Here is a 15,432-nt window from a genome sequence, read left to right on the forward strand (position 1 = left end):
GAAACCAGTTACAAATTCTCCAAGGTCCCAGAACTCACCATGGATTGAGCCCACCCCCACCCCTGCAGGGACTTGCAATCAGGTTTTTCACTTTAGACTTTTTAATATTTCATACAGCGATTATGGTGCATTCAGGAACCCAACCCCCCAAACCCCACTAGGAGGGCCCCCACCCCAGCCCTCCCACCCCATTTGAGGGACCCAGGTTTAGAGTGGAGGATGGGGAAGTAACCACCCATCTGGGACCGACCTGTCCCTGCCCTGCCTCACCCTCCCCAGGGGTTCAGGGATAACACCTGGGCCCGGACCCCATGCACCCCTCTGCCCCTGCTTGTGCACATATACACACTATGGCTCCTTGAAGAGTTGGTCAGTTCCTGGCAGGGCCCTACTCAACAGCACCGAGTGGGACAGGGGCGGGAGGGTTGGGTTAAGGAGACCCTGAGAAGGAAGGAGGCCCCAGCTATGGGACAGCAGGAGGGAAAGAGTGGGGGCCCCCCACCTCGTCCACCTCCCAGAGAGTCTCTGGTAGTCCACAGGTCCCCCTGTGGCCGAGGATGGCGGGCCGGGGGGATAGGAAGGCGAATGGTCAAGGCATGCTTTCCCTTAGCCGACCCCAGGGTCTGGTGATGGTCAGGGCTCCAAATAGGGGCTGTGTCCCCGCCTTGGAAAGGCTGGGAGCGGGGCTTCATTGCACAAAATACTGTGGGAGGGCCACACGCAGGGGGTGGGGCCCAGCCAGTCTGTATACAGAGATATTGCATTTAAAAAATGAAAACCTCATTTAAAATAATTAAAAACAACAATGAATGAAACAAATAAAAAAAGGCCCACACAACATGAGGCAGGTGGGGCAGGCAAGAAAGCAGGCAGGGGAAGCCTCAGACCCAAGGCATTGCCACATCCTGAGTCGAGATCCCCCAGCCCAGGCTAGCTCCGGACCCCTGGCTGGCCATGGGGTAGTGGTCCTGGGGGAAGGTATGATGGGGAGGGGGGGAAAGGCCTGGCCTCAGCGTGGGAGGCTGGCAGGGCCATGCTGTCCGCCGGCAACTACCGAGACAGAGAGAGACAGACAGACAGACAAGACAGACAAACCAGGCGAAGGAGCGATGAGAGCTTTGTTAGCACCCAGCAGACAGGCCAATGGGTGGGCTGACAGGCCAATGGTCGGGTGTTCGGACAGGCAGCGGGAACATGTGGGCAGGCGAGCATGAGTCAGGCAGGTAGGCAGGCAGCAAGCGAGGAGGATGCGGCTGGGGGCTGCCCTGTGAGGGGAGTGGCATCCCTCCAGCTGCTGCCTGCTGGGGCCTCGGTCTGTGGCTTAGAACTCAGCTTAGAACTCGGTGTCCACCACGCGGAAAGCTGGCCTGCCTGGAGGGGGAAGCAGAGCGGATGGCTGTTGGTGGGTAAGCAGGATGGTGGCTGGGGCAGGGAAGAGGGCGAGGGCCACACCTACCGGAGTCAGGCATTGATGAAGACCGAAGGCTGGCCTCCTTTTGTAGCTGGATCTCCTTTAGTGCAAATATGGAAGTAGCTGTGGATGAAGAGAGACACTGGGAAATGACCCACAGGGCCATCCAGGATCACCTCCCACATGGCCCCCTTGGCGGAATTAGAAAAAGCTGCCTTTTCTTTGAGAGGCTTGACTTTCGCCTATCAAACAATCCTTACACACAAACCAGCTATAGCTAGGGAATATGGAATATGGACTATTACATAATGCCAGAAAATCAGTAATTCTGTCAAGTGTGATAATAGTACTGCAATTACCACCTGCTGAGTCTAGATGATGGTGCTTGGGATTTTAGTTTAATCTAGTGGGGAGATGCAGGAAGTGGGCCAATTTTTAAGGTATATAATATTGTTATGAAAAATATTTTAGAGACACATGCTGAAATTTATAGATGAATGACATATCTGGGATCTGATTCAAAATAATCAGAGGGAATACAGATAAAACCGTATTGGCCACAAGTTGATGACCTGTTGGGAATACTTGGGGACTCATATTATTTGGTCTAATAGATAAATATATATAATTCTACTTTTTTTTTTTTCTTAAAAAGATCTTATTGGGGCAGGCTCCTGGGATTGAGCCTCATGTCGGGCTCTCTGCTCAGCTGGGAGCCTGCTTCTCCCTCTCTCCTTCTGCCTGCCGCTCCCCCTGCTTGTGGTCGCTTTCTGTGTCAAATAAAATCTTTAAAAATCTTATTTGAAAAAGAGAGGGAGATAGAAAGAGGAGTATGGGGAGGGACAGAGGGGAGGGAGAGGGACAAGCAGACTCCACAGAGCCCAATGTGGGGCTTGAACTCACTACCCTGAGATCATGACCTGAGCCAAAAGCAAGAGTCAAATGCTTAACCAACAGAGCCACCTAGGTGCCCCTATGTATTTATTTATTTAAAGATTTTATTTATTTATTTGACAGAGAGAGATCACAAGTAGGCAGAGAGACAGGCAGAGAGAGAGAGAGGAGGAAGCAGGCTCCTTGCTGAGCAGAGAGCCCGATGCGGGACTCGATCCCAGGACCCTGAGATCATGACCTGAGCCGAAGGCAGCGGCTTAACCCACTGAGCCACCCAGGCGCCCCCTATTTATTTTTTTTAAAGTAACCTCTATACCTAATGTTGGACTCAAACTCACAACCCTAAGATCAAGAGTCATATCTCCACTAACTGAACTAGGCTGGTGCCCCCAAATATATAAAGGGGCGCCTGAGTGGTGCAGTCAGTTGAGCGTCGGGACTCCTGGTTTTGGCTCAGATCATCTCAGGGTCCTGAAACTGAGTCCCATGTCGGGCTCTGCTGCTTTAACTCTACTCTCTCTCCCTTTCCTTCAACCCCTCCCCACCACACACTCCCTCCAAAACAAATAAATCTTTGGGGTGCCTGGACGGCTCAGTCAGTTAAGTGTCCAACTCTTGGTTTTGGCTCAGGTCATGATCTCAGGGTCCTGGGATTGAAACCCGTGTCGGGATCCATGCTCTGCTGGGAATCTGCTTGAGGACTTCTCTTCCTACCCCTCTGAGCCCCTCACTCACACTTTCTATTGGAAATAAATCAATCTTAAAAATAAAAAAGAGAACACCCTGTGTGATTACATTTCTGCATAGTTCCAAGAATGGGGAAAACCAATGTTAGAAGTCCAACTAGTGGTAATCCTTGGGAAGGGGTTAGGGATAACTAAACGAAATAAGAGGGCACCTTCAGGGAAGCTCCTCATATCTTATTTCTTCTTTCTTTTTTTTAAGGTTAGAAAGAGAGAGAGAGAGAGAGAGAGAGCGCGCACACAAGCACAAGCAGGGGGAGCGGCAGGCAGAGGGAGTAGGAGAAGTAGACTCCCTGCTGAGCAGGGAGCCTGATGCAGGACTTGATCCCAGGACCCTGGGATGATGACCTGAGACAAAGGCAGACGCCTAACAAACTAAGCCATCCAGGCGTCCCTCATATCCTATTTTTTGGCCCATATGCCAGTTACACAGGTGTGTTAGTTTGTGAAAATTCATGGTGATGTATACTTATGATCTGTGCATTTCATATATATTTTATAAGAAAATGTTTACTAGAATAAGGGAAAGTGATGTTGCATCTATCTTTATGTATGTTTGAAAATTCCCAGGAAAGGTAAAAAGGAACCGAAAACCAAGTTAATTTTTGTAATAAATGCATCACGTGTCTGAACAAGGATGTGCTACCCCAGAGGTGACACAACCCGAGCCCTGCACAACCTGCCCAGCCTCTTGTCCCCCCCAGCCCCCCACCAGCTTCACTCACTGTCAGGAAGTTTGTGGATCCGCTCCCCCAGACTGAGGAAGAATGGATGTTTCATGGCGTCCTCTGCGGAGATCCGATTGCGACCTTCAAACTGAGTGGGGGACAGGCGTGGGGAGAGCAAGGGGCAGTGAGGGCAGCGGCAGTGTACTGAACACCTTCAACAAGCAGGACTCTCTTCCTCCCCACCCCTGGAGCTCCCCCGTTTCCCCACCCCTAGAATCCCCTAACCCCCAAGGCTGGCCCAGGAAGGTGGACTCACCTGCAGCAGCTTGTTGAGGAGGTCAGCCCCATCACTGTCAAGTCTACAGCAAGGACAAGGGGACCTGCTTTAAATTGAGTTTGGGCACTCTGGCCCCTAACACTTGCCCACCCACCCACCAGTCTCACCGGGGTGCATGGCTCAAAAGGGCCTCGGCTCGATACTTGGGGTAGTTGTATGTCTTGAACTCTTCGTTGGATAGAATGCCTGGCCACGTCTCCTCAGTTGGGGTTCCTGGTGGGGAAGAATTACCCTAAGCATCCACAGGGCATCACTAAATGTCCCCACAGCTCCTAGGGCCCATTGCTCCTCACCCAAGATGCGGAAGATGAAGTGCAGCTGTTCCTCCACGGTGGAGCCTGGGAAGAGGGGCCGGCCTGTGGCCATCTCATAGAAGATGCAGCCCACACCCCTAGGCAGGGAGGGCACAGTGAAAAGGGAGGCAGTCGGCTGACTGGCCATTGTGACCAAGCCACCGCCTTCACTACACAGCTCCTGCCACACTTCCACCTGTCCTCACCACATGTCAATCTGGGTAGAGTAGTCCGTGGACCCAAGCAGAATGTCAGGGGGTCGGTACCACAGTGTCACCACCTCATTGGAGTAGGTCTTCGTTGGAATCGACTTAGCTCGGGCCAGGCCTGGGAGGTTGAAAGAAGGGGCAGCTGGAATTGAGGAGGTCCCGGGCAGTCTGGGGGAGAGGACAGCTGGGATGGAGAGCATCTTAAGCAAAGCCTGGAGAAGCTGAAGTGGACTGAGATTAGGTAGTCATGAAGAAGGAAGGTCTGAGAGGATAAGGCTGGGGCGTCACGGGGAAGCGGGGGGGGGGGCAGGGTACCAAAATCTGCCAGCTTCAGTTCTCCTCTCTCGTTGATGAGCAGGTTTTGGGGCTTGAGGTCTCGGTGTAGCACCTTCTGCCGGTGGCAGTAGGCCAGGCCACGAAGCAGCTGGAACAGGAACAGCTAGGGACCCAGGAAAGGCAGGTGGAGGTCAAAGTATATCCAGCAGCCCGACCCCCAGCAGACACTGCTCCCCCTCCCAAACACAGACACTGAGCCCAGAGCCTTATCTCACGGAAGAGGACAGGGTCCCAATGCCCTCCAAGGGCTCCCAGCAAAAAAGCCAATCGGGAAAAGTCTGTTTCTGGGAGATTTGTGGGGTGGAGTGGGTGAGTGGGGGCCCCCGTGTGCCCCCGCTTCCTGCCCCACACCCACTTTCACGTTGTGCATGTTGATGACGTTCCCACAGTCATCCAGGTACTGCTTCAGGTCCTTGTCCTGAGGAGAGGAGAGGAGATACAGGAGAAAAGAGGGGACAGTGGCCATCTCCCCACCTCCCTCCAGGACCAACCACCACTCAACCTTACCAGGTACTCAAAGACAAGGGTGAGGGACTTCTCCGTGTGGATAATGTCATGTAACGTGACAATATTGGCATGTTTGAGGTCCTTGAGCAGGGACACTGCAGGAAGCATGGGAATGAGATGGGGGAAGAGTTAGGACCCCACCCTCAGGATAGAGGCGAGGATGAGGACCAGACAGGGATGAGCCCAAGGTTCCTTTCTTTCCCCGTGCACTCTGGGGTAGTGGCTCATAGCCACTGGCTCTATCCCACCCGGTGCTAGAGAGGGGTGTTCCTATGTTCCAGATGTGGAAACTAAGGCTCAGAGAAGAAGTTTGCAGCAAGAAGCAAGAACCTGGGCTTACAGCCCCAGGCTTATGTGACATTAGATATTCACAACCTGTCTTTGCTTTCTGCAAAGGGGTTTTGCTTCAACCCTCAGTACAAAGGCTCTCAGCTTCTATGAAATTGAGTTTGCACATGTAACCTCTACGCAATTCAAGCTCATTCCGTGGGACAGTCAGACTAGAAACTGTCATGTCAAGGAAACGTTAGCATTTCCATGGGTGCTCTCAGAAGCGGACAAAGCAAGCACCTGGCTTTCTAATTCCTTGGTCTCTTCTCCGAACAGGAACAGATCTACAGTTACCTCGATTATGACCTAGATATCTGCACGATGGGCACTTTCTACTGAAAGCCAGCGTCAGAAGCGAAGTCCCAAAACCCCCAGTCTCTGTGCTCACCATGGGGTGTGTACAGATGAGACATGGGGAGAGCCCGGGAAGCCTGGGACGGCCTTCCTGGGTGTCTGTACCTTCCCGGATGGCGGTGCAGGGAGCCCCTTCTTCGTGTTCCAGTCTGATCTCCTTGAGTGCCACAAGGTTGTCTGTGAGCTTGCTTTTGCCTTTGTAGACGGTGGCATAGGTACCCTGGAGTGTGAGGAAGAGTGACAGGAAAGGAGCTGGAGGCTACAGGAAGCTCTCGCGGCCCCCTATCCCCACCACAGGCCTCCCGATTGTCTCTCACCTCACCCAGCTTGTCCAGCTTGATGTACGTCTCCAGTTTCCCAAAGCCAATCTCAGACTGTGGGGTAAAAGGGCAGATTGAAGCAGGCACACGGGAGGGGCCGGGGAAGAGAGAAGTGGGCAGAGGTGAGGCGAGGCCAGAAGCAGGAGACGCTCACCAGGCTGACGCGGCGGAGGCGGCGGCTGAGGGGCTTGTCGAAGATGGGGCTGTTGAGGGTCAACTTCTCAAGGTAGCCCTCAGGCAGCCGGATGTCGGCTGGGAGTGACAGGCGCTTGTTGATGTCCTAGAAGGCAAGACAGGTGGGAAGACCATGAGTGCCACCTTCCCGGGTTCCACCCTCTTCTCTCGTCCCACCACCAGCCAGACAGGGTTAAGCACCTCGGTGGAGATCTTGCGTGGGGGATGGTTGCGCATGCGCACCCTCACTGGCGACTGCACCTCATCCGAGGACGTGGCTGAAGCCTGGTCACTCTCCCCATCAGACCCCATCTTCAAGTCCTCATGTACAATCTCTGGTAGTGAGGACAGGGGGAGGAGGGCAGACCAGTTGAGGTCCAGAGCCCCAGGAACCCCCTCCCCTGCGGAACACACTGCTTCATCACACAAATACACACAAACCCCCCACGCCGCCTGGAGTCCCTCAGGCGAGGGTGGCAAGGCCCAGGAAGGTTCAGACAGGTCGCGGTGGGCTGAGTAGGGGTAGAGGGGCAATAGTCACCTAGTGGAGCACCCCCATTCCAGGGGTGAGCTGAGACTGGTGCTGGCCCAGGGCAGGCAGGCACCCGTAGGCCTGAGGGGGCCATAGCGGAGTGCAGGGGAAGGGCAAAGGGAAGGCTGGGGCAGCTGCAGCAGGCAGGGCACGCTTCCTCCCCCTGAGGCCTGGGCACAAAGCCAAGGAGAGGGACACAGATGGACAGATAGAGGGTGCTGAGAGGATGGCAGGGAGGGAAAGAGAATAGAGAAAGGAAAACGGAAATAATACAAGTCTAAGGGGAACTAGGCTGGGAGGCAGCTCCTGGGGACCAGTGCTGGGGGCAGGAGTGATCAGTGGACCTACCTGGTGCAGAGCTGAGTGGGCCCCGTCCGGAGCGAGGTTCCCCAGGAGCGGCACGAGTGGGTACCTCTCCAAGGTCACTGCCACCGCCACCCCCACTCTCATCCAGGCCTATCTGTTCAGGGGCACCATTGGTCTTGTCCACACCTCGGCCCCCTCGGAGTGTCATCGACAGCTGCCGCTTGATCTTCTTCATCCGATCCATGGCGACCTGAGCAGGAGGGATAGATGGGAATGGGTCCCACGTTAGCACTTGCCTGACCATCACGGGCCCTCTAAAGCCCAAGACAACTTAGTGAGGTACACGGACACAAACCTGTGTCAGTGCCCACCCAACCACTGTGGAGGCCTTGAAACACTTGGGATTCCCAGAAACCTGGCACAGATGGGGACCCTTGTCAGTGCCCACCCACCTACAGCCAGCCCCTGGGGACCGCACTCCTGAGTAGCACACCTGGGTGTTGAGGCCTGGGTGGCTGGCTGAGGGCAAGGGCCCAACTGGTGGACTGTTGGCCTCTATGGGGGCAGCCTCAGTGTGGGAACAAAGGCCCCCACAGCAGGCATTCTCAGGTGCAGTGGCGGTAATGGGCCCAGCTGTGGGTGGGGCGAGGCGCTCTCCCAGGACTGAGGGGCCACCAATACGGCCCTGGACTCGCCCATAGAATGGCATGTTCCGCCGGCACCAGCCCCACATCACCCCCCAACTGCCAAGGCAGAATGTTCCCCACAACCATAAGGACCCGCCCGCCTTCCCCAGCAACCATTGTCAAGGTGACTAAGTGGACTACCCCACTGGTCTACTCAAGTGAGGGGTGTATGGAGAGGGGAGTCCTGCCCAGACCCAACCACTGGGTAGGTTGTGGGGAGTGCTGAATCTCAATGGACACCAGCTGTCCTGAGGGCTCATGGAAAGTTTCAACCAGGTTGGGACCCTATGGGTCCCACTCAAGATTTTTATAAGCCAGGCCTTATTAAAATTTTTTCTACTTGAGAGTGCACATCTCCCTTATCACCCCAAATAAATGTCCCAGTCCTCAAGGGTGGCCCACAAGGTCTTATCCTATTCACCCCATTAGCTTCCTGGCCTCACCTCCCCCCACAACTACTGCCAGTTGCTGTTCTGCAACCACAACCAGCCGTCCCATCTCAGGCCCTTTGCACTGGCTGCTCCTGGTGCATGGAATACCCTTCCCCCAGATTTCAAAATAGCTCACTCCCTCACCCTCTTCAGACCCTTGCTCAAATACCACCTTTTCCATGGATAATCCTCCACAAATAACCCTACTTAAAATCTCAACCATACTGAGCTCCCCCTTACTTTGCCAAATTATCCCCCCAGCACTTATCACCTCCTCAGAAATGATACCACCTACTTATTGGTTTCTATATTCTTAACTGTCTGTCTCCTCACCGCCATAACTAGAAGATCAGCTCCGCCAGGGTAGATTTCTGTCTGTTTAGGTCACGGCTATATCCTGAGGACCTGGAACAGTGACTGACACAGAGTAGACGCTCAAAAAGTGCTTATGGCAGAAATTAATGAATCAGAAGGCTGAGGGCCTAAGACCAATCCCCACCCGGATGGGCAGGGTAGGTCTGCTACTTGTGAACAACTCCAGAAAATGTGGCCCAGGGACATTGGCATCGCAGGAAGATGACCTAGATGGGGCCGCTGGAGGGAACAGGGCCACCAAAAGGCTTAGGCTGGCCTTCTTCTGCTTCCTCCTGGGCTCCAGGCCAGCAAGGTGGGGGAAAGACCTGGCCTAGGAACCATCTGGACTCACAGCGGGCCTAAGATGGCCCTGGGCCCAAGGGAAATAGAGCTAGAGAGGAGGTGGGAGGATGAGGTGGGGCTGGATTCGAGGAGAGAAGTGGGTCATCTGTTACCTTGAAATCAGACGCTTACCCCACTGGTCCCTATACCCTGCTTCTGCCTGCCTGGCCTCACCACCCCCAGGAGGAGCAGAGGTGCCAGCCTAGCAGAGAGACCCCAGCAAAGAGGATGAGGTCCATTCAGAGAACCCAGGAGAACCACAAAAATCCTGATCCAGCAGGCCGAACACTGGACCTGAAGCTGAAGAAGGAGAAGCATGGCCAGCCCCAAAGGCAGTCTTGCATCCATGGTACAAATACTCAGTCGGCTTTGCCTGTAGTGGCAGGGAATGGGGCATCTGTGGGGACGTTAAGTAGGGCTGGATGGAAGATGAGGAGGGAGCCAGAAGGAGCCAGGGTCCATAACCTTTAACTGGAAACTCCAAGAGCTGAACATGTTCCAGAATTCAGTTTTGGGGGGATTTTAGGAAGACAGGATACAAAATCTGTGTATCACGTAACATTCCCAGCAGGGGTGCCCTGGGCAGACCTTTGTGAACAGAGACACTTGAACATTAATATACAACAAAACTTTTAAATATTATTATTTCCATTTTCTGAGCTTTTTAAGGGTTCAGAATAGTAAAGGAAGGAACAAGAAACTGGATACACAACTCCACTCAAAAAAAGGGCATATGTCCTTCCTGACCCTCCGAGGACATACACCCATCCTCAGAATACTCTCACCCTCAAAGGCACTCATCACCTCACACCACACTGTCCACTGAAGACATAGTCATCATACTCTAGTCATCACGGTCACCACACAACTCGCACCGAAAACACAACATCCTCATCCTGTCCAGAAACCTATAAGCATAAACTGGCCCCTCAAAAAGGCCTCCCTGCATTTTAACAGCACCTGCAATTTCCCCATTTATTTCTAACCCCCATCAGCACAGGAAGCCCCAACAGAGCAGAGCACTGTTTGCATAGGCTCGGGCCCCTCAAAGTTAACTCTCACTGCCACATTCTTGGGTGCCTCCTAGGCCAAGTTGCCCGTTAGCTTCTCTAAAGCACTTACCCCCATTAACACGCTGTTCCCTGTGCATGATTCTGACCCCTATTAACATGCACTTGGGACCCTCTACAGCTGACCCAAATTAGCACTCACTGGACCTTCACACTGCCCTGAATCTCATTAACATGAGGTGAAACTTGCCAGTCCCTGACCTGTTTTGCCCACTCAGGCAAAACTATCAGTAAACCCATGTTCTGGTCCTCTCACTACCCTGTCCCCACCACCCCCCATCAGCACAAGCTGGACCTTCACTTCACCCTGACCTCTATTAGCACACACTGGGCCTCACACAGTGCCTCCCCATTAGCACACCCTGAACCCTTCACTCAGCCCCATTCCCCAGGGACATACCAACACAGTGTTCTATAATGGCCTGGCCCTCATTAGCGCACCCAGGTCTTCACTCTGCCTGGAGCACCATTAGCACACACTTCAGCCCTCCATGGTTCTGAATCCACTTTATCACACCTAGACCTTCACATATTCCTGTCCTTTATTTCTCTTTGCTTCAAATCTTTCACACCTATAATGCCTGTTGGTTCACACCTGAACCCCTTCACAATCCCGATTCTCCTTACTGCACCCCCTGGAACCTCAACACACCCCAGCCCCCCATGGACAAAAGCACACTGTCTTCACAACGTTCTGACGATCACTAGCATTTTCCAGACCTGATACGGCTCTGACTCTTCCCCATGGCACACATTTAAGCACCTCCAAGGCTGGTCACTAGGTTTTCATATGTAACTGTCCCTTATCGCATCCTGGAGTCTCACATCCCGTCCTCATGGATGGTTGGGGACGAATGGACTCGGGGACACACACCCCATCTTGATCCTTAATATATTGGACCTCTTACAGTGCTAAGACATTTTCCTCACCACTGTGCCCTCCCACCTCACATATATCCATAACTTCTGGTACTCAGTAGCACAGGCTCGGGTCTTCCACCACTCTGTCCCCATTAGCATATCCTGGGCCTCATACTACCCAGCCTTTATTAACACACACATGTACCCTTTACAGCTATGACCCCCATTAGCAACACTCAACACCGGAGTTCTTCGACTACCCTGACCTCCATGAGCACTCTCTGGACCCCAGCACGCTGCAGTCCCTCACGGACGAATACACAGTATTGACACCATCCTGATGCTCAGTAACACACACAGGACTTCAGAGCCCTGATCCTATTAGCATCCCTTCTGCTATCTCTACCACCTTAACCCCCATTAACACACACGGGGGTCTCTCCACACCTATAACCCTGTTTGCATACCTCAGCATTCCTAACATGCTCTCCCCCAACACACACCGTCGGGGCCCTTCACTGCCCCCCTCCATTAGCACACGCTGGGCCTCAAGCCCTACACAGCGGTTAAGACTTATCACACGCTCCGACCCCTCCACAGCTCAGGCCATTAGCAAAGCTCGAGTCTTTCACCACCCACTTCCACATCCTCTAGTCCTTTGATCACCCTGCTCCCCATTAGCACCCACAGGACTGCCCATCCCCAGTTCCCAGACCGGGCCCAGGGCGGGGCCAAGGTCAGGGAGGCCCCGAATGACCCCCCGCCCCGGTGCACTCTGGGAAATTCGCTGGGGGAGGGGGCACATGCCAGGGGTGCAGCCCAGACCCCTGGGCACCGCCCGGGGTCTGGGTTGGTTCTGCAAGAAGATGGGCAGCCCCCACCCCACGTCTCGGGGACGCGCTCACCGGCGGGGGCGCGCGAGCAACCTCAGCGCCGCGGGGCCGGCGCGGCGGCGCCTGGGGCGGCGGCCCGGGCTGAGGCCGCGCGACCTCCTTCTCCTCCTGTTCGCCGCAGGCGCCCGTCCCAGTAGTCTTCGGCCATGGCTGCTGGGCCCGGGCCGCCGCCGGCTGAGGAGGAGGAGGCGGCGGCGGCGGCGGCGGTTGAGGCGGAGGCGGCGTCCCGCTCAGCCGGCCATGAGCTTGGCCGCTGCGGGCGATGCCCCCGGGCTCGCTGGCGCCCGCTCGAACCCGAGAGCTCACGGCGGCTCGCGGCTCAGTGCCGACTGCTTGCGGAGACGCGGCAGATCCCAGGGCCGAACACCCAACGGCCCAACCGCCTCGCGCGCCGCGCTCCACGCATGCGCACGCACGCGCTGAAAAGGCTGAAGTGGGGAAGGAGGGGACTCACCTCGGACTGCATGTACCAAAAGACCCGTCCGCAGCGGGAGGGGGCCCGGCCATTGCGCGCCCACCGGGGAATGTGGCGCCAGCCCTGGAACGGCGCCAGGGGGAAGTGTAGAGGTTGCTTAGTACTCAGTTCCGATCTTGCTAGAAGTTTGCTAGTGCCAAGGTGGGCAGCAGCCGGTAACCAGCGTGCCGGTCACCACTCGGTCCCCCTACTTGGTCTCACTTGGTACATTCCCATGGTGGCAAACGGGACTTTGGCAAGGAGGAAAAAGACAGATGAGGCAGTCAGTCTGAGTCCCTTGAGGTGCCTCGGAAGGCAGGAATTTCAAAGGTTCGCGAGAAGATGACTTTTCTAGGAGAGGCGGCCTGGAGAATCATTGGCCTTTACCACCTTAGATAGGACAGAGTCTAACCCCCCCCCACCCCCCCCCCCCCACCTCCTCCAGCTCTTTCCCACTGTGAACGTGTGCGGCCCCGCCCTTTGAGGTTGTCGCCCAGCCAATCGGATTTGCCCCCTGGGGTGAGGCAGAGCAAGAATGAAGGGCGTGGCTGAGCTGAAGAGGCGTGATTTCACTGATCCGTGCCACGCCTCCGCCAGGTTTTCATTGGCTTTCAGCGCCGGGGGCGGACACTTCTTTTTGTTCGGAGCGCCTCTCTCGCCACAGGCCGAATATTCTGCAAGATGATTGGTCAAAAGAGCGTTCAATCGTCTTTCGCCCCTCCTCTAAACCCCTCCCATTCCCCCCCACCCCAGCAAGACGCACGGGGTGGAGCCTAGGCTGAGAAAAGAGGGAAGGCGGACCTTAAGAGAGGAAGGTGCGTTACTGCGCATGCTTGGGGCTTTGGGTCGGGAGGAGACCTCTTTTCCGCCTCACGCGAGTATTTGCGTATGCACCCTGAATTGGGTTTCTTGCCTGCCAGCTCTGTTACCTCTTGTCTGCCAGAACCCCGCCCGTGGCTCTCCCCAGGTCTGCGGTTTTGTTTTATTTATTGAGCGCCTGTTGTGTGTCAAGCACTGCCAGCACACCTTAAGCCCTCACTCCTCTATGCCTGGAAAACTCCTACACTGTCAACAAGCCTGGCTCAAATGGCGGCAGCTTTTGGCAGGCCTTCTGGGACATCCTTACACTGCATCTCAGTCCAAAGCCAGCTTCCCCGCCTCTTCTGGGCTTCTTTTTATGGCAGCCTTGATCACACCAGTTAGAGTATTCTAGTAAGGTTCATACTAGCGAGGGTTATCAGAGCACGATGGGAGTGGAAATACTTGACAAAGACAGAAGTCCACCGTGGGCTAGACCATCAGGTCCATTACTTCTTTGACCTCATTTTCATTTCCTACTCTTCTTCCTTTCACTCACTTCTTCTCACTCCGCTCCAGACGCATTTGTTCCCTTCAAGCTGTTTTTGAATAAAGCAGGCACAATCCAGCCTCAGGGACTTTGCACTTGCTGTTCCCTTTGCCAGGAATATTCTTCTAGATACTCACATGCCTCATCCCTTCACTTCTTCCAAGTCCTTGCTTTAATGTCACCTTCATGAAGCCTTCCCTGAATACCCTATTTAAAAATGTCTACCTGCATCCCATTCGAGACCCCCAGACCTAGCCCTACAAACCTTCTGAATGACTTGTCAACTTACTACAATTTACTTGTGTTTGTTCTGGGTCTCACCCTAGCAGAACATGAGGCACCCCCGCCCCCCACACACACCTACACACACCCTTCAAGGCAGGGATTTTTATTTATTTATTTATTTATTTATTTATTTTTTAAACCTTTTCTTTTCTTTTAAGATTTTATTTATTTATTTGACAGAGAGAGATTACAAGTAGGCAGACAGGCAGGCAGAGAGAGAGAGAGGGAAGCAGGCTCCCTGCTGAGCAGAGAGCCCGATGCGGGGCTCGATCCCAGGACCCCGAGATCATGACCTGAGCCGAAGGCAGCGGCTTCACCCACTGAGCCACCCAGGCGCCCCTTTTTTTAAATTTTTTATCCATTGTTGTCTCCAATGCCTAGAATAGTGCCTGTCCCATAGTAAGCACTCAACAAATGTTGGGGCAAATGTTCGATGGCAAATAGCTCTAGGTCAAGAGACAACCATGTAACACCCTTCCCTTTGTGCCTGCCTGGTGCAGGGGGCCCAGTGAAGTGACCCAAACCCTGCCCACTGAACTCTGGTCTTCTATCTTGTTGGGTGTTACAATGGTAGCCAAACAGGACAGAAAATGGCACATGGGGGAGTACTGAGATGTAACCAGGATTCAGGGGTTCCTGCTGAAGCTTTTCTTGATCAAGAAGCGTTTCAGGTACGAATGAGAGAGGAAGGTGATCCAGGAGTTCGGCGGTGAACAAAGGCACAGAAGTGTCTGGAGAATCACGAGTTATAATGGGGGGGAGATAGTGGGCGAGGAGCTGGGATAGTATTGAAAGGGGGCAGAAGTTTGTGTTCAAGTGTCAGATGGTAGCAGCAGTGGATCAAGGTGTGGAGTGTTTGGGGAACTCTTAAACGGCAATGGAGAAAGTACCTCTGGCAGGAAAACCTCTCCACTTGACCTAAACAGCATCACCACTTAATAGATGCTAGAGGTAAAGCACTTCAGTCTCCAACATCCTAGAGGGGAATAAAAAGGAAGTATGGAAGGATGAGGTAACCTAAGCAGAGCAGGCCAGGGAAAAAATAATCATGAGGGAGGCAGACAGGGGCATAGGCTGTGCCTGGGGTCTAGAGCTGGCCTGGGAGGTGGCAGATGTGGGGGCAAGCTGTGAGGAGTGTCAGGCCAGGTTCAGGGATAGGTTGTGCTATTCCCAGTACCCTAGGTATGAATGAAGGAATGAGGGGTCTGTTTTTTAAGTGGGAGAAATAAGTTGGGCTTCTGGCTGGGTGAGGGAGAGGTATGAGTGGCATCCCCAGGCACCAGGTGGCCAGTCT

The 15,432-nt window shown here is 54.2% G+C and overlaps 1 protein-coding gene across 7 annotated transcripts; it reads right to left on the bottom strand.

Moving 5' to 3' along the window:
* Nucleotides 1–1,100: 1,100 nt before the first annotated feature.
* Nucleotides 1,101–12,850, bottom strand: CDK16 (cyclin dependent kinase 16). 7 transcript variants are annotated; one of them, XM_059385417.1, is made up of 16 exons: nucleotides 12,506–12,850; nucleotides 7,457–7,664; nucleotides 6,778–6,911; nucleotides 6,557–6,682; nucleotides 6,400–6,456; nucleotides 6,188–6,302; nucleotides 5,399–5,493; nucleotides 5,247–5,309; nucleotides 4,871–4,994; nucleotides 4,553–4,673; nucleotides 4,347–4,444; nucleotides 4,161–4,266; nucleotides 4,033–4,096; nucleotides 3,774–3,864; nucleotides 1,457–1,534; nucleotides 1,101–1,396 (listed from the first exon to the last, which is right to left on the bottom strand). In XM_059385417.1, the coding sequence occupies exons 1-16, from the start codon at nucleotides 12,515–12,517 to the stop codon at nucleotides 1,329–1,331; spliced, it is 1,560 nt and encodes a 519-aa protein (XP_059241400.1). In that variant the 5' UTR covers nucleotides 12,518–12,850; the 3' UTR covers nucleotides 1,101–1,328. The 7 variants fall into 7 exon arrangements, with proteins under 7 accessions (XP_059241400.1, XP_059241402.1, XP_059241403.1 ...); XM_059385419.1 differs by having other exon boundaries at nucleotides 4,033–4,075; nucleotides 12,506–12,846; XM_059385420.1 differs by having other exon boundaries at nucleotides 1,101–1,371; nucleotides 12,506–12,845.
* Nucleotides 12,851–15,432: the final 2,582 nt, after the last annotated feature.

Source organism: Mustela nigripes, chromosome X (assembly GCF_022355385.1).
Source record: "Mustela nigripes isolate SB6536 chromosome X, MUSNIG.SB6536, whole genome shotgun sequence".
In the NCBI taxonomy this organism is placed as follows: Eukaryota; Metazoa; Chordata; class Mammalia; order Carnivora; family Mustelidae; genus Mustela; species Mustela nigripes.

What these genes read in the sequence shown, in the direction of transcription:
- CDK16 (XM_059385417.1), bottom strand. An exon ending in CTTTTGAGCCATGCACCCCG is followed by an intron (nt 4,097 to 4,160) that starts GTGAGACTGGTG and finishes AATTTAAAGCAG; the next exon opens with GTCCCCTTGTCCTTGCTGTA. An exon ending in TCCTCAACAAGCTGCTGCAG is followed by an intron (nt 3,865 to 4,032) that starts GTGAGTCCACCT and finishes TCCCCCACTCAG; the next exon opens with TTTGAAGGTCGCAATCGGAT.